Source organism: Anneissia japonica, unplaced genomic scaffold, assembly GCF_011630105.1.
Source record: "Anneissia japonica isolate Jap-2015-1 unplaced genomic scaffold, ASM1163010v1 scaffold1859_len985614_cov190, whole genome shotgun sequence".
In the NCBI taxonomy this organism is placed as follows: domain Eukaryota; kingdom Metazoa; phylum Echinodermata; class Crinoidea; order Comatulida; family Comatulidae; genus Anneissia; species Anneissia japonica.
This window is the reverse complement of record NW_022694754.1, coordinates 929,812-956,365: the sequence shown is the minus strand read 5'-3', so window position 1 is coordinate 956,365 and position 26,554 is coordinate 929,812. Positions and strand designations below refer to the sequence as shown.

General features: G+C 34.7%; 1 protein-coding gene across 1 annotated transcript; it reads right to left on the bottom strand.

Annotated features, from left to right (window-relative positions):
* Window positions 1-1,256: 1,256 nt before the first annotated feature.
* Window positions 1,257-25,243, bottom strand: LOC117101272 (bone morphogenetic protein 3-like). Its single transcript, XM_033241231.1, has 3 exons — window positions 24,301-25,243; window positions 2,865-3,832; window positions 1,257-2,285 (listed from the first exon to the last, which is right to left on the bottom strand). Exons 1-3 carry the CDS (start codon window positions 24,593-24,595, stop codon window positions 2,100-2,102), a joined length of 1,449 nt encoding a protein of 482 aa, XP_033097122.1. The 5' UTR covers window positions 24,596-25,243; the 3' UTR covers window positions 1,257-2,099.
* Window positions 25,244-26,554: the final 1,311 nt, after the last annotated feature.

Below are 26,554 nucleotides of genomic sequence, written 5' to 3'. Positions count from 1 at the left end.
TTCATTAGTAACGCACGGCGACCGAATTTGCGAGCTTGGCACGCGATGATTAGCATGCAAAGATCTATTTGTTGATTGACTGATTAAATCGTATGTTTTACTACATAAATTGGGAATAACACATTGAGTTCATTTTCAAGCACTTATCGAAAGGAAACATGAAAATAACGGAGAAACGGGAAAGTAATTGGAAGAAGATTCCAATTCTTTGTTGATTACTTAAATTGATTGATTATAAAGTGGCAGTCCCAAGCGATTTATCAATGAGCCCGCATTTATCATTCATTGAATGACGAAGATGTAAACATCTCGCTCTAGTCTGTGGCATAATCATATAGCATTACTGAAAGACGGCGTAGAGTCTCGATCCTGTCTTGTTCAAATGCTTAAAATGAGCGCTCATCATATCGATCTCTGTTATTTGCGGTGTATCGTAATCGCTGTTAACAACTGGTGTCTTGCCGTCACCGTCGTACAGAAGTACAGTATACTGTGCTTTTGAAAACATGGTAGGTGCGTCAGGGTGGAGCCGATTATTTATATATAAAAAATTAAAAGGCAAAATATTAGAAATAACATTGGAAGACAAGGCTATCAGTTAAAATTAGAAATAAAATGAAACGAAGGATTAAGCATGGTCGTATCTCCCATCACCTACGTCGTTTCTGCAAACTGGATTTGTTGTTTTCGAGTCAGCAAACTGTCGTTCGGCAAACTGAGTTTCTGCAAAGTGGACCCGGTAATCTGGCATTCGACAAACCGGGTTTCAACAATCTGGCCTATAGACCCGTTCAACTACGCATATGCAAAAGAGTGTAAACAATCAGTTGCTTTAATCGGAATTGAATTTCCAAACCCCAGTGGCCTAGTTGGTTAAGGCGTGTGCATAGACAGCAGAAGGTTCGGATTTGAATTATTTACATTATCATTTCGTGACTTCGAGTGTGTACAAACCTCAGCCAATTGTGTTTATAATGGTCTAATGTGCTCTTCTTCAGTTGATACAACTAATGTTTAAAAGACATGCTTCAAGTACGTGTTTAAATTTTATTTATTTATCTAATTTTAAAATATAACAATACGCTGCAATGTACTGGTAATAAAATAACTCAAACAGACAGGATTTAAACATTTGTAATTTACAAGACAAGGAATAATTTTTAATTACAATTGTACCACACCGTACCGATATTCTACGAATCAATAGTTATTGGAAATGACGCAATCAAATATTGAAGAAATGTATATAACTAATGTTTGTGTTATATTTTAATTCTTTTATTAAATCTTGTTCTTTACTCACTCCCTCCCATTCCATTTTCTTTCAGTACTCTTTGGCTCCCACTGAAAAAAATCGGTGGGGGTTCGTGGAAACGTTATACCCGTACTTTATCAACGGTGCATTACCATTATACTTTAACGTCTCGGAAGTATCTCACGTCCGGGGGTATAGGTAGTGAGGCTGGGTTTAAACTCTCGTTATTGATATTCAAAATCAAATATCTGTCTTCTTATAAACATTTTTTTTCTATTATATATTGGTTCGTTTTTTTTTCTACAAATGCCTAAAACTTTCTAATTTGACATTCTTTTAACAGAACATTATATCTAAAAGTATTTTACTTGTACAAAGATATATGAAGTTTATTCCAACAATTAATTAAATTATAATAAGTTAATTTGAGCAGTTATACATACAATTTCAGTTTACTCTAAATGAGCCTGCCGAGGACAATACTAACAATTAAAGTGTGCATTTGCACCGTTTAAATTCTAGGCAATAATTAATTGTATTTCAACATAATTTTATTCACAATAGCAGCACACAGGCTACGTGCATTACTTTTCACCAATCAGCTACTCAGAATGCAACATATTAATTTTATACAAAACGCATCACGTTCACAGTTATTTTCACAAAATGAGGTAAGAAATCTCAAACAGATTAGTACAAAACCATAATGTACCAATACTGCTCAAAACATAGGCTCTGCATAGGAAACATCATGTCCACATAGATTGTATATTAAAACGTTTCCATTAAAATGCGCCGCCTCCAACAAGCGTTGTAGATTACCATGGTAATAGGGACACGCGGACTACATACATCCACAAGATTCGACTTGCATGTTGGGATAGTTCCGGAGTAAAACGTTCATTTCTTCGTCCAAATACAAAATGCTGATTGATGACATTTTTGTCGGTACGCAGCACGGTGCCGGCACTTGCACTCCCATAGATTTCACCATGCTCAGTATTAGTGCGTTGTTCGTAGGATTAAGTGACTACAAAGAAAGTAATATCAAATAAAATAATTTTATAAATAATGTAGGTAATTGCTATTATATTTTAAGTATGTATATATACAATTAACGGTATCAGTTCGTCCAAGACAACAGGTCGAAACAAAATTATTATTTATTTATCATCTTCATATTACTGTATATCATAGAGAGAGATGTTTTTATATCACGTGACAGTAAGCCTTGACTGTTGATAAAATTATAATCAAATATTGAATACAGTTTTGACATCATCATCACAATCATCATCATCATCATCATCATCATCATCTTCATCATCATCTTCATAATCATCGAGAGATATTGTCACGTAACCGTAAGCCTTGAATGTTGATTTTAAAATTCACAATCAAGTCGTTAATATTGGAAACAGTGTTTTTTATATTATAAATATAAAATTTGTCCGTAAGGTCAGCTTTCCATAAAATTGCTACAATGTCACTGCAATCGCTCAATTGGGAAAGTTCCCCGATTCAACTGACTGACCAATCAGCATCGCCGACAGCTGTGGCGATAAAGTGTAGCGATTTTATGGAATCCACCACTTACGGTACCACTTACTTTTTGAAGTGGATATGGGCACGATCCAGCACAGTAATTGGGCGTAAATAATTCTGGTGCAATAACGAAACTTTCCCAACCAAGATCCTTGAAGTTAACACTAAGCTTTCGGAGCGAGCAGAGTCCCTCTGTGTTTTTGTAGTCCTCATTTTCTGGTTTTTGCAAATGCACTATTTCATCAGCTTTGTTTGATAGGGGTGTTAAAGGTTTAGTCGTTTCCTGGCCGAATGGAATGACGCCATTTTTACGCCTGTTTTTGCGCCTCTTGGTGTGTTTTCTCTCTTTTCGCCGCCTGGAATTCTGATCGAGAAAGGCGGGAAATTTAACTTCTGGTGACGGGACAACTTCTACAGGTGGAGCAGGCGGGTACTCATTTGTCATTAAATATATGTAATGATCTGACTCGTTGATAGGCTTTGGTTCAGGGAGAATAACGCTTCTTCTTTGTCGACTGTTGATGGTGCTTTTCATGGTGTCTGATAATCGTTGGAAAGGCATCGATGTCAAATCAGCGTCTACGGCTGTGTCTTCGACGTGAACAAGAATAAATGGTCGTCCGCGCTTCTGTAACATTTTCTTCTTAGACATCAACCTATCCCACCAGTCGTTTTTATGATCAATTTCGTTATTTTCATCTGATTTTCTGTTCCTTATCTTGAAGGATACTCCTAATACTGCCCTCTTTGTTAACCCTTCGGACAGCTGCGAAAGTATTGTTTTGATGTCTATTTTTTGCCACCCATCGCCCTCAAAGTCATCTATTCCGAATGTTCCTACTTTCAGACATTGGTTCGGATTCTGTACATCGTACACAACAATGACCAATTCGCTCATACCCGTATTGTTAAACTGTGACGGCTGCAGTGGTTTACGGTTGTTGACATAAAGCTCGGCTTTAATAATATTTTTCTTCTCACTCTTCGGTTTTAACTTCAAAACGAACATGTGCTTTTCTCCGCAAGTAGATTCTGCAAGAAAAAAAGAAAGTTTATGTAATGATGTTTATGTTTTGATTTTCACAATTTGTACATAGTCTTTTTCGGAGTGGATAAATATGGTTTAAATTGAATAAAAAATATTTTTCCCATCTGGTTTTTCTTCAAGTTTCAATAAAATGTGTTATGGATCGCGGTATGATGTTCCTGAATAATTGCAAGCACATGATCCGTATGCAAACCAGGTGCTGTATTATTGGCCAATGCTATGAAACAAAAATTGGTTAAGGTAGCAGAGCGCCACCAATGTCAAATAAAAGTTGTACTGTTGCTAAATGTTGAAGTTTTTTTTTGTTTTTGTTTTTTTTTGTTTTTTTTTTTTTTTGCAAACGGTTTTTTAACATCTGAACTAAAAAACTTTTTAACGGGATTACATATCACTTTCCGTAGCTTAATTCGCGATTATAACTCTTACTGAAGGCACGTTATTTCTAATGACTGAACCTGCACCATCGAGAGGTTCACACAGATACGTTGGCCCCTAAAAATCATAAACCACGAACTCTAAAAATAACAGTTGTCAAACGTTTGATTGAGAAGAAAGCAATGAGCGGGTTGAGGTTTTGTTGAGTTCTTATCTAAATCTATCCACAGGTGTGATACCTAGTAATTTGAAAGTTACTAAATGCTCAGGTGACAGGCTGTTGTTCTACGTTCTTGCTAGTTTAATAGAATCAGGCAAGACATGCGAAAGTTCTAACTTCACCATGGATGCTCTCGTGGGAACTCTTTTTTGGTGGGTTTTTATTTTAGCAGAAAAGCGCATAATTGATGATGCACCTTGCAAGAACTCATAGAAACCAAAGCTGTCATAAGTAATAGGAAGGGGACCATGATGGTACTTTGGCGCTCCTTACACTTATGATAAAGACTCTTATTTAGCGGTTAGGCTTATTATCGCCTATCACGAAACGATTTTAGGAAATGGCGGGTAGAACAGCTGAGGGATCGATCAATAATAAGTGACTTTATACGGGAATGTGTTATTCAGAAAAAGAACACATCATAATGTATAATGAATTATTTTTACGAGATAATGAATTTTGTAGACGATGAGTTGTCAAGATATATATAAACAACTATAATGAGTCGAATGATTTATATATTAATTACGACATAACCTAGGTATACTAATCCGGAGTGTCAATCAACCTTAACAACTGACCAATCATAACGGGGCCATGAATACGCGCGTGCCTGACAAACATACCATACCTACGTGTTGCCCCACAACGCACACGTTTTGCGCGGGGATCTTAGCAACATTGGGCGGGGGCTTAGCGGAAGGTCCATTAGGTCTATGGAGTTACGAAGTAATAGCTCCATAAACTTTAAGCCAGACATTTTCAGATAACCTTAATGATGTGATGATGATGAAATGAACCAAATCATAGATAAGCTAGCAGAAATATATGGCAATCTATGTTAATTAACTCGCTTTTAGGTTTGTTAGGTGTTGTTATTTAAGGCGCATTAAATACGCATGCGTCCGTAGAGCATGATAAACAAGAATCGATTGGTAATTTTGTCCTTTAAAGTGAAAATATAAAGAAATCGCTACAAATACAAAAGGCAATTTAGATGTAATCAGTGTAGTTCAGCCCTGTGAATAATCTATCACAATAATTGGAACAATGTGGCGATGGTCTTTGATTGATTATTCGTGCCCAACGGACACCCAATCGAAAGCAAGTAAATATCTTTCCTATTCGATTTCCATTCTTTCTAGAGTAATTTTCAGGTCCCTCGTTGAACTTTCAAGGGGTTCAGAATAAAAAATTTTAAAAGGGTCAATTTGTGGATGCCCTAATTTACAATGAGATCACTACAGATCTATTTTTGCGGAGGTTTTCCTAAATTTTAGCCTGTTCTTTATTATGTGTTGCCCGGTGAAGGTTAGACCTGTTAGGCCTAGCCCGCATGATGCTGGTGTAACGGAAATCCTGCCCTCTGAGGCACTTTGTCGTGATGATACCGAACCAGAATGGTTAGTTTGGCCTAGGTCTGGTTTACGTCAAAGACTGTACTTCTCCCATCGAAAAGTTCAAGTGCGTGTCCGTCAGAACACAACTATGATTAACGTTAATTAGACTTTGACTTTTAATTAGGGTTGTTGGCGTTATTATAATTGTGGCCAATTTTTTTAAATGAAAAAAATTATATTGAATTGTGGATATATTTTTTTTAGAACAGCAGTTTAAATATAATAATCATTTTAAATTGGTCTTCAATAATCATCTAAAAAAAAACAACGTCAACATGAATTAAGATTGTGAAGGAAACTTAACTGTGCAAGTGATATTTTGTTCCCGATTGCCCTTGATATGTATAAATTCATTAATTCTTTTTTTATTATTATTATTATTATTATTATTATTAATTCTTCTTTTTTAATAGTAGCAATAGTAGGCTATTAGTATTAATATTATTCATATTAATATTAAATTGCATAGAGAAGTTTGATATGCGCTATATAAGTATACAATAATAATAATTATATTATAATGATTATTTTAATTTCCAGTATTTTATTTTAAGTTTATCATAATCATCGTTGTTATTTGTTATGTGTAGGTAGGTCCTATTTATTATTAGGGGTTTAGTAACTTATTATTCTTATTACTTTCATTATTTATTACGATAATGTGTATAAGCATGATATTATTCATCGATCTGCGCATGCTCGGGCAATATGATTACCGGTATTATTAAAGTTCTAACAAAATGTGCTGTCAACGAATGCTACTACAGTCACGTAATATACTGTCATTTGAACCTGGGTATGTACTTTCGATTTGACACACAAAACGTTAATCTGCTGCAGATTCAACCTAAAAAACATAGGCCTAGTAGAAGATCACATGCGCACAAATTCTATACCGTATTGCTTTCTAAGAATTTTGTATATTTTTTAACATTTCTTTAAAATCCATAAACAAGCATAAAACACACAAATAGACCTTTCTGGGATTTCAATAACACATAGCCACTGACAAATCAGAACTATGGGCCAGGAATACGCGTATGTCCTATCAACACTCATCTTACGTATGTTTATGCTGTCGTTTTTTGGGGCCTTAGCAACAAAATTCAAAGAGCGCGTATTCTGACTTGATGAATCTGTCGTCCCTGAACATTTACCTGATTTCCGAAAGTTTGTGTGCAACCTGAGAAAAATGTGCAAATGAATCGGGAAAACAGAGGAAGCATACAGAATTATCGATGAATCCCGTGAGAAGAACACTGATAAGGAGAGATGATAGCTGGAGAAATACGTTTGGAAAAGTGTTTATGATGAGGGTAAGCTACATTACTGTAACGGCAGTAGATTCAGTAAAACCGTAAATTAAAATCACTCATTATCACCGTGAATACCCACAGGCACGTACACACACTCCCAGTAGCGGAAGAGGAGGGGCTACACAAACTCAATCGTCCGACATTATTAGGCCTAATTTATATTATTGTGAATAATTTAATAATACAATCATTTATAAAGAAAAGAATTGTGCAAAAAAAAAAAACAACTTTGCGATGATGATGATGATTGCGATGCCTGCTACTCAGTAACGATGTTTTACGCCAGTAGCATTAGGCTTGGTAGGCTACCTATTAGAAAAAAATACCAACAGTTGATAAATAAATGATTAAATGACGTTTGAATCAAATTATCATATCTTCATTGTAGTAGCTGCGAGCTTAAAATTAGTTTCTTTTTACTGGAACTGTTTACCGAAAAAGGGCTTCATCTCTGCCGCTACCAAATTCATTTCTCTACTATGTTTGTCTCTTCGTATTAAAATCAACTTTACAACGGTTCGCCACCTGCCAGGAGGCATAAAAATGATACAGTATTCAGACCTTTTCCACCTGACCGCAAGCAGGCGACTAATGTAAATTTAAGGTAAACTAAAAGTGCTCTACACTTTATCGAATAAGAACGCTAAGGGAACAGCTTTTGGTAATCTTGAGTCAACTTTTGGCAGGGTTTGTTTTTACCTGACGTTTGGTTTGTTTAATCTCCACTTGGTGGGAAATTAACGCAGACGTTTTGTTAGTTGATTGTCAATCAGAATTTTCTGCGGGTTTTATTTAATCGCTACTTTTTCGTGTTACGATGCTAAGCAGTGGCTTGATAGACCTACTGCGGTGCTGAGTCTGTCTACTTTTCCTAATTGTTCGATGGAATGATAAAATTAAAAGCTATTAAAGACCTGAGTGAAATGTAACAGGTGCTTATTTGGTTTTGTAACTTAACGATTTAAAAAAAAATTCAATGTGAACTTTTTGATACTGTACCACAGATCGTGTGATGGTATGTCATGTAATTCGTAGTAATCGATATAATGGAACAGTGAATCATAAAACCAATAGTTTTTACTTTATTTTGTTATTGATATTATTATTATTATTATTATTATTATTATTATTATTATTATTATTATTATTATTATTATTATTATTATTATTATTATTATCATCATTATTATTATTATTATTATTATTATTATTGTTGTTGTCATAATAATCATAATTATCATTGTTATCATTTTGACGAGAAAGTGTAGGCCCATAGTATGTCAAGTTTTATTTGCAGCTTAGAGAAAAGTGTTTACTGTATTGCTGCCAATCGTCACTCGTGGCGGAGACAATAACCCTAACTGTTATTGTTTGCATTATCTTATTTTGCTATTAAAAAAAAACAAAAAGAAACTAGTTATTTCTAGGAGTGATGTTTTTCCCTACCTGACATGTTATCCTACAGAATACTCAGTACGAAAAATTCCCAAGTTATCAGGGTGGGAATCGAACCACGACCTCCAGATAACTAGCCTGGTGGCACAACCACTAGGTCTACCGAGCTTCCACCTAGATTCCAATCCGAATTACTTGCGATTTGTTTTTGCAAGTATTTGGGAGCGTACCGGTACTGATTATATACCGTAACACATCACGTACCGGTATGGCAAAACATCACTCCTATGATATTTTCCTGAACACACATCGAAATAGATAATTTCTACTTCCACAATTATTGTGGTTAATTTGTTAGATTTTGTCATATTTTTAAAATGAATTTTATTTATTTCTAACTTATAATGCACGCAGCATATTGCGCTCTTTTAGGACTTGTCGAACTACAAAATCACATAGCGTATCTAGGTGTCTTAAAATGAGTTTTAAGTACTTGGTCGTGGTTGTTTTGCTTCGTACATACACAATGGGGGGAGGGGGGTCGGAGGTAAGATTGGGGTGTTTTTTAGAGGGCGCACACCCTCGCCCCCCTAGATACGCCACTGAAGAGCAGTCGATATTAACTGAAATTGGATGGCAAATAGGATCAACCAGGTATAGGCCCACAGATATAGATAAAACATTCTGCTGTGCTAAATTGGAGACATTGTTTTAAATTGTAATGTCTATAAAATCTGACAAACCACTCGAAAAATCGTTAAAAACATTGCTCATTCACAAAGATAAAATAGTGTATTTCCAACGAAATACAAATCGAAACATTTCCGTTTTCGCTTATTTAACGAAGAAAACACTCAGATTGGCTGGAAGCCAATTCCTGGGTCTTGATATGCCCGGACATTAAAATGGTATCATTTATGTTATTACAAATATTTTTGGTTAAGCGTGATCGTAGATGACCATCGATCAGTTATAAGGCGACAGGCCACACAACACTGAGTCTGCTGTACAGGAAGCCACTAATACGATACTGTTAAACCCAGGCTGGCAGTTGATTTAAGTGACATGTTTTTTGTATAACCAATTTAAGTGCCTTCGTACAAATTATATAAATCGTGTTGCTTCCGCACAATCTTTTTCACCCAATTTACGTGGCTAAATTTGTTTTCAAAATATACCGTAACTACTGTCGAATGAGGCAATGGGGATTGGAGAGGAAAACCTTTATAATCGTAAAGGAGGGAGGCGTTTAATTCTCTGACCTGTTACATACAAAACATCCCCTCTTACTCTTTCACCTCCATTTATTTCCATTATCATTAATATTATTAACTGTTATTGTTATAATCATCATCATCATAATTGTCGTCAGTATCATTATCATTGCAATTATAAACATCGTCATCATCTTTATCATCGTCGTCATTATTTCTATCATTCAATATTATTAATATTACATTATAATGTTAGGCTTCTATTATTACCATTATTATTAGGCTCCTATTCAATTCAACTTATTGAAAATATACCCCAATAAAGGAGAAGAGAAATACAAAAGGTACATAAAAATACATAAAAAAGTTCACAATTAAAATTTAAAAAAAATCCAGTACAAATATGCATCCTGAATTGAGCATGAAGCATGGTAAATTATAAGGTTTTTGTAAAAGATCATTATTATAAAAGCAATTTTTACAAACAATCACGTAGCCTAATAAATATGGTGATGTTTTTTTTTAAAGGAACTAAATAATACAATTAATAGGCCTAATATATTCAAGAAAGAAACACTAGTTGCTTTAAAAAATCATAATGTGTAATGTTATTATTTAGCTTTATAAATTATAATATATTGTTTAGCTTTATTTTCATGTGCGATTGTTCTGTCTTTTGTATTGTCATATTGAATAATATAGAACATGTTTTATGTTTCATTATTATCATATTTTTTTTATATTATTATATTATTAAGATTATAAGTAGCTGATAGGGAGGCGTAGTGTATTTTGAAAATGAATGAATGTGATTGACAGAGTTTCCTTCAGAAAGTTATTTCATGCATCTCGAGATCAACAATCAATTAACTTTCATTTTCTCTATTATGCTATCTTTAAATTCGTTTGGGTAGAACTTTATAAAGACTGTGGGCCTAGAATATCCTGGAAGTATATCTACCAGATGGTGTTTACCGTCATCGTTATTGCTATCGAATGCAACAAAAGTGAGACTGGAACACGACCTGACAGTGATAAACAAGACCCGACGTTAACGCACACACGCAGATGTGCCCAACAGTCAAGCTATTAACATCTAAAGTTCATGTAATCAAAAAATATAATCTTGCCACCATAATTCCTACGTTACTTGGAAGTTCCGAGTTGGAAGAACGTAGAGGGAGGGCTCGTCAATGTGGTTGCCCACCAAGACCCCGCGGTATATCAAAGAGATGAACTATCTAACCAGGATGAACCCATTACAATAAGTATATTGCTTTACTTTTCTCTTAAAAAGTAAACTGTATTGTGGAGTTATATCGCTCCAAGCGGCCGTAATAGTATATTAATAAGTTTTTGTATCAGAGTGTAGTTTTAATATCAACAGACGGCGCTCTTTATAAACCACGCAGTAGGCATGCAAATCCACACGCGCGAAATCGAACTGCGAGTAACATTTAAATAAGATGTATCAGCCTGAACAAATTAAAGAACCACCAAAAATATAACAGTATAAAATTAAAACAAACACTTGAATTGCTAATTCAAAATAATAATATGTTATCAACTTTCAATAAGTCATTTTTATTTAATTATCTCTCTTTTTACACTAATCCTTTGTATACTGTGATTGCATGTGTATTTAACTAAGCATCAGAGTTTTTCGTGTGCAAGCGTTTATATATTTTAAAGTGTATTTATCTTGTTAAAACAAATAGTGGGAAAAGATAATAACGGATATATACTCGTTCACCTTGTTAGTATACTTCCTGGGTTAATATGAATCTCAGTCTGAATCATAAATAGATAAAAAATGACATATACCAGGACCATCGTGTTAGCATCCGTGAAGCACAATCTGAATCATAATGTTGGGGTCACTTTTGTTGACTCGTGATTACGCGTGAAGCTCGTGTCCCACGAGTCCGCTGACAAATCGACGACATGGGACGAATAAATATTCATAACAGCACACAATTTCAAGTTCAACTACGCTATGATATGCTTCTTATGTGATTATGTTGGCTTGGTGTGGGCCTATTTTCATATTTGTTATGGTCTGACTGCCCGATGAGCTTTGTCAGACGGTGGCGAGGGCTTGACCTGTCCGGAGGGGGAAGGGCTGAATCCCCCATACATTTAATATTAAATACGGTATACGATATTCTTATTAATGTACGGCCAGGTGAGGTATGTTAATTCGCATTTTAATCAAATGAGAACACCTATACCGGCCATAAGAAGTCACAATTGACCGTATCTCATTACATTTCGAGAGTTTTGTTACAACTACGCAATGATCATAATTAGTGTTGTTGTATTAAATCATCTAATTTACTCTAATTAATATCCAGGGGACCTATTAGTGGATGTATATATGTTGATACAACTCCCACCGATATCTAATTGGCAGTTCACATCCGAAATAACCACAATGCTAATAATAGTAAAGGTTATTCAAATACAATCGAGGTTTTATGATATTAAACATTTTAAACTTGGTGTAGTGTAATCTGTTATTTGTACATCAATTGGACAAATGGGAGAACAGTGCATTTAACGCGGGCCACCCGGTTTAAATAAGAAAAGACATACTAGTTTAGGCAAGAATAATTACAAAAATTTAAACCGATAATTATTCAGTTTCAGTTAATACTGAATAAATTAATATATTAAATTTACTATCCTTAATAATTGAAAATCTTCCATGTTGAACGAATGCAGAATTATAATTTTAGCCCAGGATCGATGAACATTGATTGCTCGATTAATCATTTCAGACAACGTGTCTTAATTTTAAACTTGGTTTTAAACAGTGAGCACGTCAGATTCTGTACTCGACAGCCTTTTCCTATATGCAGCGAAAAAAAAATAATAATATTACAAATAATGTAATGAAAGGCGTTTAAATTTATGATTAAATCAAGATATGAACTGTCAGTAAGTTCAAACTTATAATCTAAATAGAAAGAATTGGATCCACATCAACTATTATAATATAGATACATATCTAAAATATACTCAATATAAATTTTAAACGTGGTAACCATTGAAACAAGTAATCTTTCCTCAAGTGGTTATTTATAATTAATAAGGAAATAAGAAAAGCACGACAGACAAATATATTCGTAATCGATGTATGACTGCAAACATGCTTGGTGAAATTGATATCATAAGTGACAACCAAATCTGATATAGTAATGTATATGCAATGCCAGAAAGCGTTAAAAGTCGTGGTAAAAGCAACTAGTCAGGCACCACCCCGTCTGAAAATACGGAAGTTCTCCATCCTGGCCTTATGAACAACTAGGGTCAACGTATTGGTGAATAGGACTACTGCACGAATATATCACGACATTTCTATAGAATTGATAAAAAGTCATCAACCCTTAGAATATGTTTCCCTTAATAAAAGAAGAAGGATGTTATTCTTACAAGAGCAATAGTGACTAGTATTATTTTAATTTACGGTATCGTATCCACGTCCGAATGTAATTAATTATAATCAGTGTCTGCATTATAGCATCTTAATTGATTCATTTCCAACAAAATGCCAAAACCCCAGGAACATGTTTCGATGGCAACCTAAATATTAATTAGTGACAATCACTTCAGAGAACTGAATTTTAATCTTGGTAATACTTATTCATAATTTTTAACATATAAGATATAAAGCATGATGACAATACATTAGGGGAAAACGAAAGAATGAAAACAATATGTTTTCCAGTGTGACATGACATTTCAGTCCCTCCAATAGAGGTTTCATAAGTTTTCTTGAGTTGGTTATTAATCTGTGATGGTGAGGGCTACGATTAGAGCAATGCTGACATGAAGAGAGCCCCCTATATACAGTTAATGTACACAAATCAAAAAGCGAAAAAAATAACAGGACAGAACACCAACATCAACAGAATATGCAATATTGAGGGAGGGTATGAAATTAGATAACGTAAATCATTTAATAGCGCCCCTTTGGAATAAGCGTTGCACCGAACGTTATATTTTTTCGCTAACTGCTACTCTAAAATAACCACCGAGGTACTTATTAGAAATAAAATCATCTACGAGTCCAATGTTTCGTATCTTAGAGAAAAATGTTAAACAATTTTTTTTTAACAAAAGTCATAATACTTACTTTTTTGCGTTACAAGTCAGAGTACAGTAGGGAGGCTTAAGACGCAACAGGGGTACCGTTTTAACACTCCAATTTGTATTAAACGCCAATATAAGCGCCGTGCGCTAAAACTTTCAAAAAACTTAATTTACAGTAAGCTGTACTTAGTGATAAAAGCTCAGTTTGAGCTAACGTCAGTTTGGCTAAATGATGTAGGCCTATAATTAATTATGTGGTATAGTCCTGAGAGGGACTGAATGATGAGTCTGAGAAACGATATTGCTGTGTGTTTTCTTCGGGCCACAATGTTACTTTGGCTACTTGTAAAGGTAGGCATTAATGATCACATTGAAAGTGTAAAAGATTATCACAGGAAGAGACTTGCGGGAACAAGGTGGAAAACTGCGGAGATAAAATGTAATATATACGCCTCTACAATGAATGATTCATCATAAAACTGTGTCACCTCTAACAAAAGCAGGAAACAAGAAAGAGTAACAGTCCTCACTCAGGAACAGGTGCAATTTTAAACAAATTAATGTGTATTTTAAATTATCCAGGTACTTCAAGATCATGTTTTAATAATTGCTTAATTACTTGAATCTGTCTTTTTTAAGTAAAAGTTTGCGATTTTACCGCAAAACAGGTGAAATTCCAGAGAGACGAAATTAGATAGCTTTTGAAAAAGAAAACAATGCGGATGGTTATTTTGATTGACGTGGGACTATTTTCTTATCACAGACGACACACTCTACGATCGAGCTGCTCTAGATGAAACACAAATACGAAGAAAATTCAATAATAAAATATGCAATCCGAATTTAAATCCAATATCAGTATTCGCAATTGAATTTTCATAACTTCAAGATGGCAAATTATAATACAAAATTGTATTCACATTAAAATCTATATTATTTACTCTCCTGTATGAATTGTATCTGATGTTTTAAATGCAATGGAATTTGAATGGAGTCTGTTTGTAACCACCTTCGGCACTTCTGCTTTTCTTACTATGTTCCAAAGTATGAATCGCTTTCATAATTTGGTTTTAGGCGACGTTTTGATATAAGACAACTAAACATGAACAAACCAGACGCATACGTTTCAAAGGAACGGATAGTGTTCCTGTTAAATTGTTCTACCTTCGGCTAAACAAATTCCATAGTGCAGCCACGTGGTACCGTATATCTTATTTTCCACCAGCTCTTCTGATGTCTTTTACTAGTTCTTTTACATTTGAATAGTTAATGATTGATGTAATAATACAAATGAATGATCAAGCCCGGCCTTCAAATGAGCATAATTAATTGGTAATACTGGACCCATTATTTAAAATAATAATTGTGCATTAATATAGCAACAATCTGAAAAGTATATCTCGAATCAACTGAAATGTATACCGTAATCAAGCTCCGGGCAACTGTTGTGTAACTTAGACTTATTGGAGTTTTAGATCACAAATAAGAGTAATATATACAAATTAGTGATTAACCCGAAATTACCGTCATCATACGTTCAAAAGAAAGAAAAACCTGAAATATTTTTTGAAGATGAATACAATCATCTGCCATTGAGGTTGTTCTCATACGCCGATGGCGAAATATATACTATGGAAGCCAATTAATTGATATACGTAAAGGACAGGATAATTAAATTTTCGAATAATGGATGTAGAAAGAAGGATGTTAATAATATACCGTCAACCGACGAGATCACTCTAAACTAAACGTTATTATTTAAAGAACTGGTATCAATAATGATTTTAAAAATATGAAATCCAGTGACGAGTTATTAAAAATGAAACTGAAAGAGGCGAAGTACATTGAACCAGCATAATTCAAAACAGAATATATTCCGAACTCCTTGAAAGTTTCCACTTAATTCAATGATCTTCCCAGTCGTTTGGAGCAGTTAATCACGCAAACACACCATTACCTTAAGGTCTCTATACAGGATTCTATAAATAAATAATGGCAAACTCGTTTGAATGTTAACGTTTTAAAAAATTCATATAAATTGAGTCAAACTTACTTAACCATGGACCTAAACGATCGTTATTTTATGGAAATTGTTCCAGAATCGGTCGAGAAATTGGCTTTCAAAAACGATATGATCATTAGTTTAACTCTATTGTTTGGGTCGAAGTGCAGTTAGCTTACATTGTACCATCTCTAGTGTTCGATCCACTGGGATCGTGAGGTGAGTTACGCGATAAACACTTGTTTCCCCCTCATACTCTCCTTTAGTGATTCATGACTTTCAAAGAGTACACTTTTGTTGGAAACCTGCCGATCCTCCCTGTATGCCCCGTACTTGTAATAGTTTTAAATGATGATATGACATCCGATCTAGACCACGGCAGGAATTCCAATTATGACAGTCGCTGAGTGGCTACATGGCTAGGAAGCCGTGAGCGTGCTTCGATGCTCCTCGCAAGAGGGCATTTATTAACCAGTTACATAGCGATTGTCACAGAGTATTAATCGTGCTCGATACATTCGTTTCTAATTCGGTGATTCTTTTAATTCGAAATGACATTAAACAACAGGATAAGTTGCCTATAACAGATGTTCTAGGCGCGTTATTGAATTTTAAAGTTGACCCAAAGGTTACTGAGCAGATCCGCTGAAGATCATTGTCGAACTCCTAGAGATAATTTCCTCTCAAAATCATTACAGAGTCCACCTGGCGCTTTTAATGCATCTCTGTGGGTTTGGAGGCTCTCTGATTATTTGAAGAGGTTGATGTTGATTATCGCTGTGTGACCAGATATTACAAATCAAAATAACTCTGCTTGCACCTTCTTGGTTACTGTTACTAAATGTTTTCTAACTGAATAATGTGGTGATGGGACATTACCTTAGGTTCCAAGTAAATTGGCGCATAACATCGTGATGGCATATAACCATTCTTAGATTTGTTCTGTCTGGCAATGTGGCCTAATGTAAAATTTAATTTTCAATGATATTTGTTCGCAGCTTGTAGCATGTTCACTCTAAATAAGGGTAAAACAATAATATATTTTACTCAAGTATTTTTAAGCAATTGATGCGTAGTTCTAACCACAAAAATATAAAGAGAGTTTTTATAGGAAAATATATTATTTATAGTCTTTGTAAAAAATTATATTATTTATTATCTTTGTAAAAAAAATGAACAGACTTTCCAAGTTCAAAGTTTAAATTTGTATAAGCAGGACACAAATGTCATGGTATAATCCCACACATTATCCGACACATTACTGCATAAATCACGACAACAGAAGAACAGACATGTAAGAAAAATGACAGTGATATACATTGACATATAATCTTTTATCACGCGTATCTGCAAGATTTTGACAATAATATATATTTTGTCCAACCTTGGGATCTGATTTTAAAACGCATGCTGTTTATTATGAACGCCATAAAAATATCAACCTCTGAAGAAAATCCAGACCTTTTCTCTAACCATGAAATGTAATAATCAACATTAGTGTTCTTCAACAAACAACGCGATAATTCTACCCACCAGTTGAAGGCCACACTCAGTACTGTATGCCACGATTAACTTGGATTATATATGCATTTCCTCTATAGATAGATTAATTTAATCACATCCACATACTTTTGTTCATTTTTAATAAAAGGCAATCCAAATAAAAAGACGTATAGAGGGCTCACTCTAGAGCAACAAAAATGTATTTTAGTGAAAAGTTTACCTTTTTCGAAGTCTAGAAATTATCTCATATTTTGATGGGTCGGTTTTACAATCGATCGTTTGTACTCTGGTACTAGTAGGTCTACTAGTTTAATGGAGCGCTTAAAAAAAGCAATGAAATAAATAAAATTAAAACACAAGAATCGATTGAAATCATCTTACATACGTCGGTATGATAATTTCCTGTATCAATTTTATTTATGGGAGTACAGGAGAAGGAAATGTACGGATTAATAAAGAATAAAATAATAAAATTGTAACGAATTGTTAATAAAACAGATCTATGTTGCAATGGAAAGGTCAACAATGGGTTTCTGAATATTTAACAAATTGGTTTTTGGAAAGTATTTCCTGCACGTTTGATTGTAATGGTCATAGCTACTGTATATCAGGCAGTTTTCATTAATGGAATAAAAGTAGTTAAGGATAATGTTCCAGCCTTACCACTGCCTGTAGACTCAAGGCGATCGGTCTCGTTTGAGGTTGGTTTGTCTTCGGGTGTTATTGAGTTCAATCTATGTTAAAATATAACTGTAAATGAAGATTGATAAGCCGCCTATCTATATAGGTCGTTGTAGGTTTTAGCCGTCTGTAAGTACCCGTTGTTATCAATCATCCGCAGTTTATATTTTTTTTTATACAATAGAAATGTTCCGCGGTCCGATCGGTGTTCATATAAACAAGAGTGCTGCATTAGAGTTTAGTTTATTACAAATCAACGATTACCACTGTTAAATAGAAATACAGGTCTTCCTCTAATTAAGGACCCCTCCAATTAAAGACCACTTTTTATGGTCCCAAATTAACAAATGTCTTTTATTTTTATTTATTCTAAATAGATAGCAAAGCTGACCAAACCCTAGTCCCAAAAGTAGTCTTTAATTGGAGGGAGACATGTAGTTATTAAATACCCTGCTTTGAAGTAGACATAGACCAATGACCTACGAAGATTACATTGAGGAATACATCTACACCAAAAGATTTGGAAAAAATCCTAAAATATTTTGAAATTCAAATAAAAATATACGGTACATTTGCAGCAACAATTATATTTCAATAGATTTTTCCTCTCTTATTATCGTTTTCGGTATCATATTTATATCAAAATATTTAGTTTTTTTGTAAATGCTAGATAGATAGTTGTTCTTTAAAAAAAACTCATGACAAGATTACGCAAGCCTCCTTTTGAGAAAGATCACATGATCATTATCCGAATCAATCTTTTGGGGGGAGCTTCACAGTTTCGTCTTGTTTACGCGGCACCTTAGAGACACAGAATAATTGAATAATTGCTATCTATGAAAACATGCATGCTTAACTTCAGATTAACACGTTTAGCGTGAAAATTAGAAGATCAATCAAGCAAAGAAAATATCAAGAGGCACAATCATATTCTACATTCAAGACTTAAAAACTGAACATGACATCGATCTCGTCTTCTTTGATGTTTGACCTGCATACAATTGATGCCGATACTAGGCATTATACTGATCGATCGATGAATCGTTTTGGAAAGTATCCAGGAATACCTAAATGGAACATGAATAAGTCCGCTTTTCCATTCCACAACTTTCGTTTGAAGTATATAATCATATTAGTAGGCTAGTTTTTAGGCCTGATGTTTAATTCATGCCCATGCACCCAAGTGTTCACCATTTAATAACACTTAACCCTACTACCACACGTGATATATATCGTGTGCAAATGGTATTCAAACATTCTTTATTTAATTTCGATGTTTATGGAAAACAATTCTTCAAACTTAATTGACTTAACTCTAAATAACTTCCTCCATCAGCGTTTCGGCGCTCAACACTTGTCGGTGTTTTGCCTGACACACCAAACAAGACATTATAATTCAAGATTGAAGAGCGGCGTTTCGGTGCAATTACTGCTCGGTAAAGTTGATGACGTAATTAAAAGTTTGTACAAGTACTGTGTTTCTGAGATTAGATTACATATTCTGCCACTGAGGTTAATTCCCCTTAAGATTGTTATGCCTAGCCATTCAAAGTTTACATAGCTTGAGATTATACACTTTAGGAGTGTCACTGACCTCTTGACCACTGAGTAATTTTTCTGTTGATTACCTATCTTTTATACATCCTGTAAACTTTGAATCACCATTGCTAATTTTTTACTGCAAAGCTTAAACTGTAAAGCTTTATTCACACTATAAAGCTTAACAAATACCTATAATTTTCCCATATATGGGTGGGTGTAATGTGACATTATCATGCCCATATATGGGTCAATGACTTTTTTTGTCACATATAGGCCTATTGTGGACAGGAAATATGCCCCATTCATTTTATACTCATAATCTTCCTCCTTAAGAGTAGTGTGAGAAGGCAAACATTCAAAAGTTGTTTTCCTGATGATAATGTGGCAGGATCCTAAAAACTTGTCACATGAAGGAGATTCTGTGTTCACTCAAAAAGAGGGGTAGGCTAGATCATGGCTTTTTTGCATCAAATTTTTGAATCTTGACAGAGCCAAATGCACTTTGGAGCATTTTTATTTTGTAAAACAATACCAAAGATTCGGGAGCTCCTGTTCCCTATTCATGGTTAAAATTGATTTATCAGTTTTGATAGACTATGTTGATCTGATTTTTCACAAGGTTGTAGTGTACATAGAACTGCCCTTTGATTTGTGTAAATCCGTACCTGTTAAATGTACTCCTTTTATTCATCCTTTAATTCTTTTTGATGCACCCTTCAAGCCTCCTAAAGACGATTTCATTTCCTTCGACTATTCTCATTTACAAACTAACTAGAGTCACCCGCAACGACTTTCATCTCTGCTGGTGTTCCACTCTGTGTAAATATGTCGCTCTTGGTATTTGCTCAAAATCTAGCCCTGGGCGCATGCATCGCTGGGAATATAACGAACTTCAATATGTTATGTAGCCTATTAACATGTATTGTTACAAGTATATAACGACCTACAGAAGCATATGTTGAACTAATGGGAAAGATAAAACCACCGCTGATGGCGATATAGAAAATGAGAATATACACTAATGTTAGTTTATCTAATGACCTCGCAAATGAGTTCAATGGTCTATAGAATAACATGAAATGTGGTTCGTGTTGAGACCGCCAAGTTCAGATCCAAAGATAGACTACTTAAAATGAAACATTCATCTGTTACTATTTCAAGAATTGTGCTTTTTGTTAATAACTGAATCTTATTAACTCAGAATCAGGTGTTAAATAGACCAGAAAATATCAAATTTCAAAACGAAAACAATTTTCTGTAACATATTTCAGAAAAAAAAATTAGAATTCAATGCATGAAATTCGCAGCGGGAAGCTGAGAACAGAGTGAATATGTCGAGTAGGCACTATGAATAGCATGTTTCAAGCGACTTAAGATTGTTGAAATATTTAAACAATACGGAAGGAGTTTCCATGTCGTTATTGGAACTTAATTACAGTTAAATGATGTCTAACTTCTACTCTCTATACTTGATATTTCTAAAAATTAAGCACTTCCTAGCAAATTCAGTTGAGTGAGAGTAAGAACAGTTTTCAATATATTATTTGCCAAGGTTTGTATGATTTCGCATGTTTTAAAAGTGTAAACCAGTAAATGAATTAGAGTCCTATTTTGTCTTTAGTCTAGTTCACACGGCCGGAGGGAAAGAAGATGATTTCGCAAAAACCAAGTGTTGCTATTGCCCCGCGCAGAATGTCTGTGAATTTATTCGCAGACAGAATCTTCAATACCTTAATATTAATTATTCCATTTTGTCTAATTAATGCTAAAATATGAGTTTTTTGTGAATTTAATTTAATTTACTATCCTGTTCGTACCCATCAAATCGGGTTTTTTATAACCTAGTTTTCTCTCTAGTCATGTTTTATTTCTCTCTGATTAATTAGTTTTCAATACAAAGGCATACAGTTTCTGACTGGAAGCGTGATATTAAAAAAAACAGTTATATTATGCCTAATGGAAACTGTGAACGACTCTAGTACTGCAATTAGTTATTGAAGTATCTTAATCTATTAATATTAATAATATCCGTCATAGCTGATTTTTCCATAATCTTTTAAACAGGTAAATCGTGAGTTGGAAAATTAATTGGTTGGTTAAAACTACGATTCAAATAGGCCTAATGTACTTTCTATTGAGTAAACGTAAATCAAAACTGTTTTCTTGTAAAAGTATTCCAAAGCCTTTTCTGAATCTGGTAACATTCATGATGTCTTCCTATTCAAGATTTACTAATCAGTAGATTGATACAAAAAAAATATCCTTTAAATACGAAATAAAACAAATAAGCTAGTTTATCAAACACTTTTGAGATGTAAAGTTTACACTGACGAAGGTTTGGTGATATTGACTTACGAATCGTTTAATTGTATATCTTCAAGAAGTGATAACAAAATTATGTAAATTATAAAACTAAAGTTGTCCAGACCGTCTTGTTTTCTGATAGCCTTAGGCTCCGATGGGGCGGTAAGAGGCGAGTCAAAAGCGGTCGGGTGGTTGTGACACATGTGTGTCCTAATCAGCCTTATAAATGAATTTAAATTACATTAAACAATCTTCATCAAATACCGGATATCGTTAGTTATCACAATTCTGCTTGCACGATATAACAAGACGTGTGAAACTTTCATCAGAGAAACGGTTTACTATACTAGTGAAATTTAGCCTATATTTGCCAACTGAAATACTGTAATAGAACTTTCTGGAGTGTCATTCAAACTTAACAACTAACCAATCAGAACAGGGTATACAAATACTATTCAAGGGGCGGAGCTTAGTGGAACGGTCATTATAATAATAGCCACGCTTATTTGATTAAATATTGTAAATAACGAATACTAATATTAATATTGTTGGATAGTAGTTTTAGTAAAAACGTATCGTTCCTCATCCTGATAAAACAAAAATGACAGCTCGGTAACTCAGTCAACTTTGGTATACGGAACCCAATAGGATTATATATAATCACTTGGATTTTTCCATTAGGACGCAATGTATGACATACTATGCAATTAATTGGAAAATAAAATGAATTGAATTTTGTATGTAGAAGGCCTCTAACCATATCTAGTGTAATATAGCTTATTTCCAACAGGATCAACCTGAAATCCCACACAAACTGATACAATATTAAAACGCTCAATCATATTGCCCCGGGGAATGCTTCATCTATAGGCTTTACCGAGTTATATATGCAATGAAAAAAAAGTCTCTTAGGAACCGCCATCAATTCTGAGCCATCAATTCCAGCTACACCATAACGAATAGGCCTGTTGTGAGTCCGTCCCATTTTAATCAAGTCTCTCCGTACATGTTGGATTGGATTGGATTTATTCGGTGTAAATACCAAGGTTAGCCCACGAAAGTCTTATGTCTATTCCCCTTTAGACTCCGTCCTTTGAATTCGATTTGTTTACACTGCACAGTTTGCCGAATAGGACTCCGCAATTTCCACACACCTTTTAATCCATATAAGGAGGTATTAAATTATTTATCGCATTTATTCGGATAAAACGCCCCCACGCCCGCGTTTATTTTTTCCTCGAATAAACGCGGGGTTAAATGACTGTAAACAAATCTAATGGAAGCAAAATCATTCTCAACACATTTTTAAATGTAGAATTACTTTTTTTTTCTTATTTGGTTAGGATCAATAAAGTCTTTAAGATCACGCCGATTTTGACGATTATGCGTTGTAGTAGTTCCACATTTACAGTGAAATTATGGGGCGTTTATTTGAGTATATACGTATCGATTTTACACCCAAAAAATTAACGTTTCCCTCGAATGAACGACGCCTCCCTCGAATTAACACCCCGCAAAAACCCTTCTCAACAGTAAACGTTTATTCGAATAAATACGGTAACATAAATTAGTATCTCCTTGATACATATCATCATCTCCCTTTCTAAGGTAATGTTCTTCACATCATATGCTACGCATGTTCCCCTTCTAAGTAAAATCATTCCATTTCACCGTCCTCTTTAACCATGTCTATCCCTTAAAAACATGTCCCCTCTTATTTTAGACAATGTTATTTCACTTTCAGATTTGTGACTTTAAATCCAGGCGTATTTTTCAATTTATATAGACCTAAACTGATTCTGCTTCGTTTCCATAAGCGGTAATACGTTTATTCAATATACGTTACCATAACAACGACAATATACCGTATATAATACTAATCGTAACTTATGACATCGGGCGACGATTTTTAACAATATTTATGTATTATGTAAATGTATAGTTATTTGAATAATAATAGTATATAATTATAATATATAATTAGGTTTACTCAAGGACTATAATACCAAATATAGGCCTATATAACGCAGACCTATAAGAGCTATAATATTCACTTCTCATTTATTAATGCCACACAACATAGTCATTATTCACACTTGGTGGTCAGCCAGTCCGTGACCTTACAAAAGACCTGTAGCTTGGTAATGGGGTTTGATCTCATTAAATTTTGTCATAAAAAAATTCAGTCCTAGTTGCAAAATACAGGATGCGCTCCAAAAACTCTCAAAAACTGTTGCTAAGGATAGTTGCATTAAATATAAATCTATTGCCTAAATATGAGCACAATGAGGCAAATTACTATTATTAGCACTAGTACTGCATGTTGCTAACTAATACCTAATTTTAGAACTACGGTGCCTCAACAGGCCTAATGTTTTTTTTTTAATCATTCTCGGCTTACTTACTTTTTTCAGCCGCAAAACTGTAGACAGTGCTCCCTTTTTCTAGTGCCGTATCATTCTTGACCAGTGGCTCCAATATCCTTAGAATATAGCGATGGGGCTTAAGGTTAGACTTGTTCTTTCTGAGCCGGCCTACGGGATCCCGCGATGCTGGGTTTGCCTGAAGGCTTGCAAATAGGTCGTCAGGCTTTGAGCTCACTGCTGGTTTTCCTGAGAGAATTTCTTGCAATTCTGTGAGCTCAGCGTCAGCTACGATTGTCATTAATAAAAACACGGCCCACACTTTCACATTCATCATGGTTTGTAATTAATTAACCTACTGGTAACACACACGTTGGAGATTGACGATAAAATATTCTGATGTTTCTGCCTACGCAGAATTCCCTATCGGCGGTATTTTAAAAAACTGCCGAATTTTCATTTATCGGACCTGTTGCCTCGCAGTAATTTAAAACATGGGATGAACATCAACCAAAACAGAAGTACAGTAACTTTTCACCAGTAAATGGAACTTTACTTCCTTTAGTCAATTGAGCGTTGAACACCCTTCATAAAAAAAACTCCTGTAAAATCCTTCTAGGATGTATAAATTAGCGATTGCTGAAGCTATTCAAACACAATGTAGACCAAAATACTTTTAACAAACAGCAAATTGACAACTTAGTGCAAGTAAGTCCGTATAGAGTACTGTTCTGAATTTATCGGAGCTATTTCCAAAGTTGATCTAAATTCCTCGACTTGATGTACTCTATTGAACTGCAAATATCAGCGATGCATGAACGACCGCCTTTACTCTTCAGTTAACACTATAGTATACTCGTCGTTTCCGTAGTAAGCATGAAAGTAAAATCGCATTGGTTTCAAAGCAGGTGACTCGTTTCGTGTCGAAGTTTTATGGCAGTAGAATATATATGCAGCCTTTCCAAAAATAATATAGCATTTACAGCGAGCTATCGGTAGGCCTATTAGAAATAGTCCGACGTCATGACCAAAGGGTCCCTTGCGACCAATCAGCATCGAGTGTGACAACCGCACCAGCTGGGAAGCCGAGATGAGAGCTGAAATGGACCCGACTTACAGGAAAGTAATTGTTTAATCAAGCTCTAATCATCCTCCAATTCTGTGGGCTTATAAACGTTTCAAAATATAATAATTAAATTGTAGACAACTTTTGGTGGTTTTAACATTGCGAGGGATATCTTCCCAGAGGATTTGATCCACTTATGGAGCGAAAGTTTTATTTCACTTTTTATGTGTGAAAAGTTCGTGCGAAAAACACTGTTTGAAACGGTGAACAGTAATAAATGCGATTAATGGCGCAATTTGCTGTTTAAGAAACTACAGTTTAAGTCACAATGAACACAAAATTAAGGGGCTGGTTTATTATGTCTGGGGTTCTTACTGTACTTGATTAGCTACAGAACAATTCGGAAGTAAGCTGTAGTAAAAAGGTTAGTCAATTAAAAAGTTGAAAATAATCATACTCGAAGAACAGGATGCGTGCAGAGCGTAAGATGTCAGTAAGTGAAGACATCAAATCATCGGGTGCACTTGTTGTATGGTGAGTGTTACCTTTGACGAAAATTTTATGCGCTGATGATGACGCATGCGCTGCCAGTCTAGCACTTCTGTCTGCGTTAAAATGGCTACGTGTAGCTGTATCATATCGCGATGCAGATTCGGTATGTGCACCTGTGCGTTTGGAGTGGATATTGACGTTGTGTAGATACGTGCAGCTATTGAAAGTGCCACATTGAGATGAAGGGCTATTACAATGTAACTTCTTTTTACAAAATAATAAATGGTAAGCCTATCGTTTGCGTTCTTTTCCTGAACAGTAGACCCGCATTTAAAAACGATTCACCAGACCACGTGTCTCTAAAGATTATTCATTTTTCCATTAAAATACCATACATCCTCAGATGTTTTCATGCTGCCCCGAACCTGCAGGCGATATTGAGGAATAAATTCCAATAGTTTACCGAGTTGATTATTAGATGTTTCTGTATCAAATATGTGTCATGCCGCCTAGGTGTTTTCACTTCAGTTTAATCTTTGGAAAGCACGAGGTGGTAAGAAATATAGAGGGGGCTGTAAAATACATATTGAGGTGTGATTTACTTGGAGAAACGAAGGTAAATGTTGGCGCTGTATGTCCGGCTAGGAAATAATGCGAACTTCGGATCATTTTGAGTCAGAATATAAAAGCAAGATAACGGAAACATTCATTATCATTCTAAACTTATCGCCGATGATA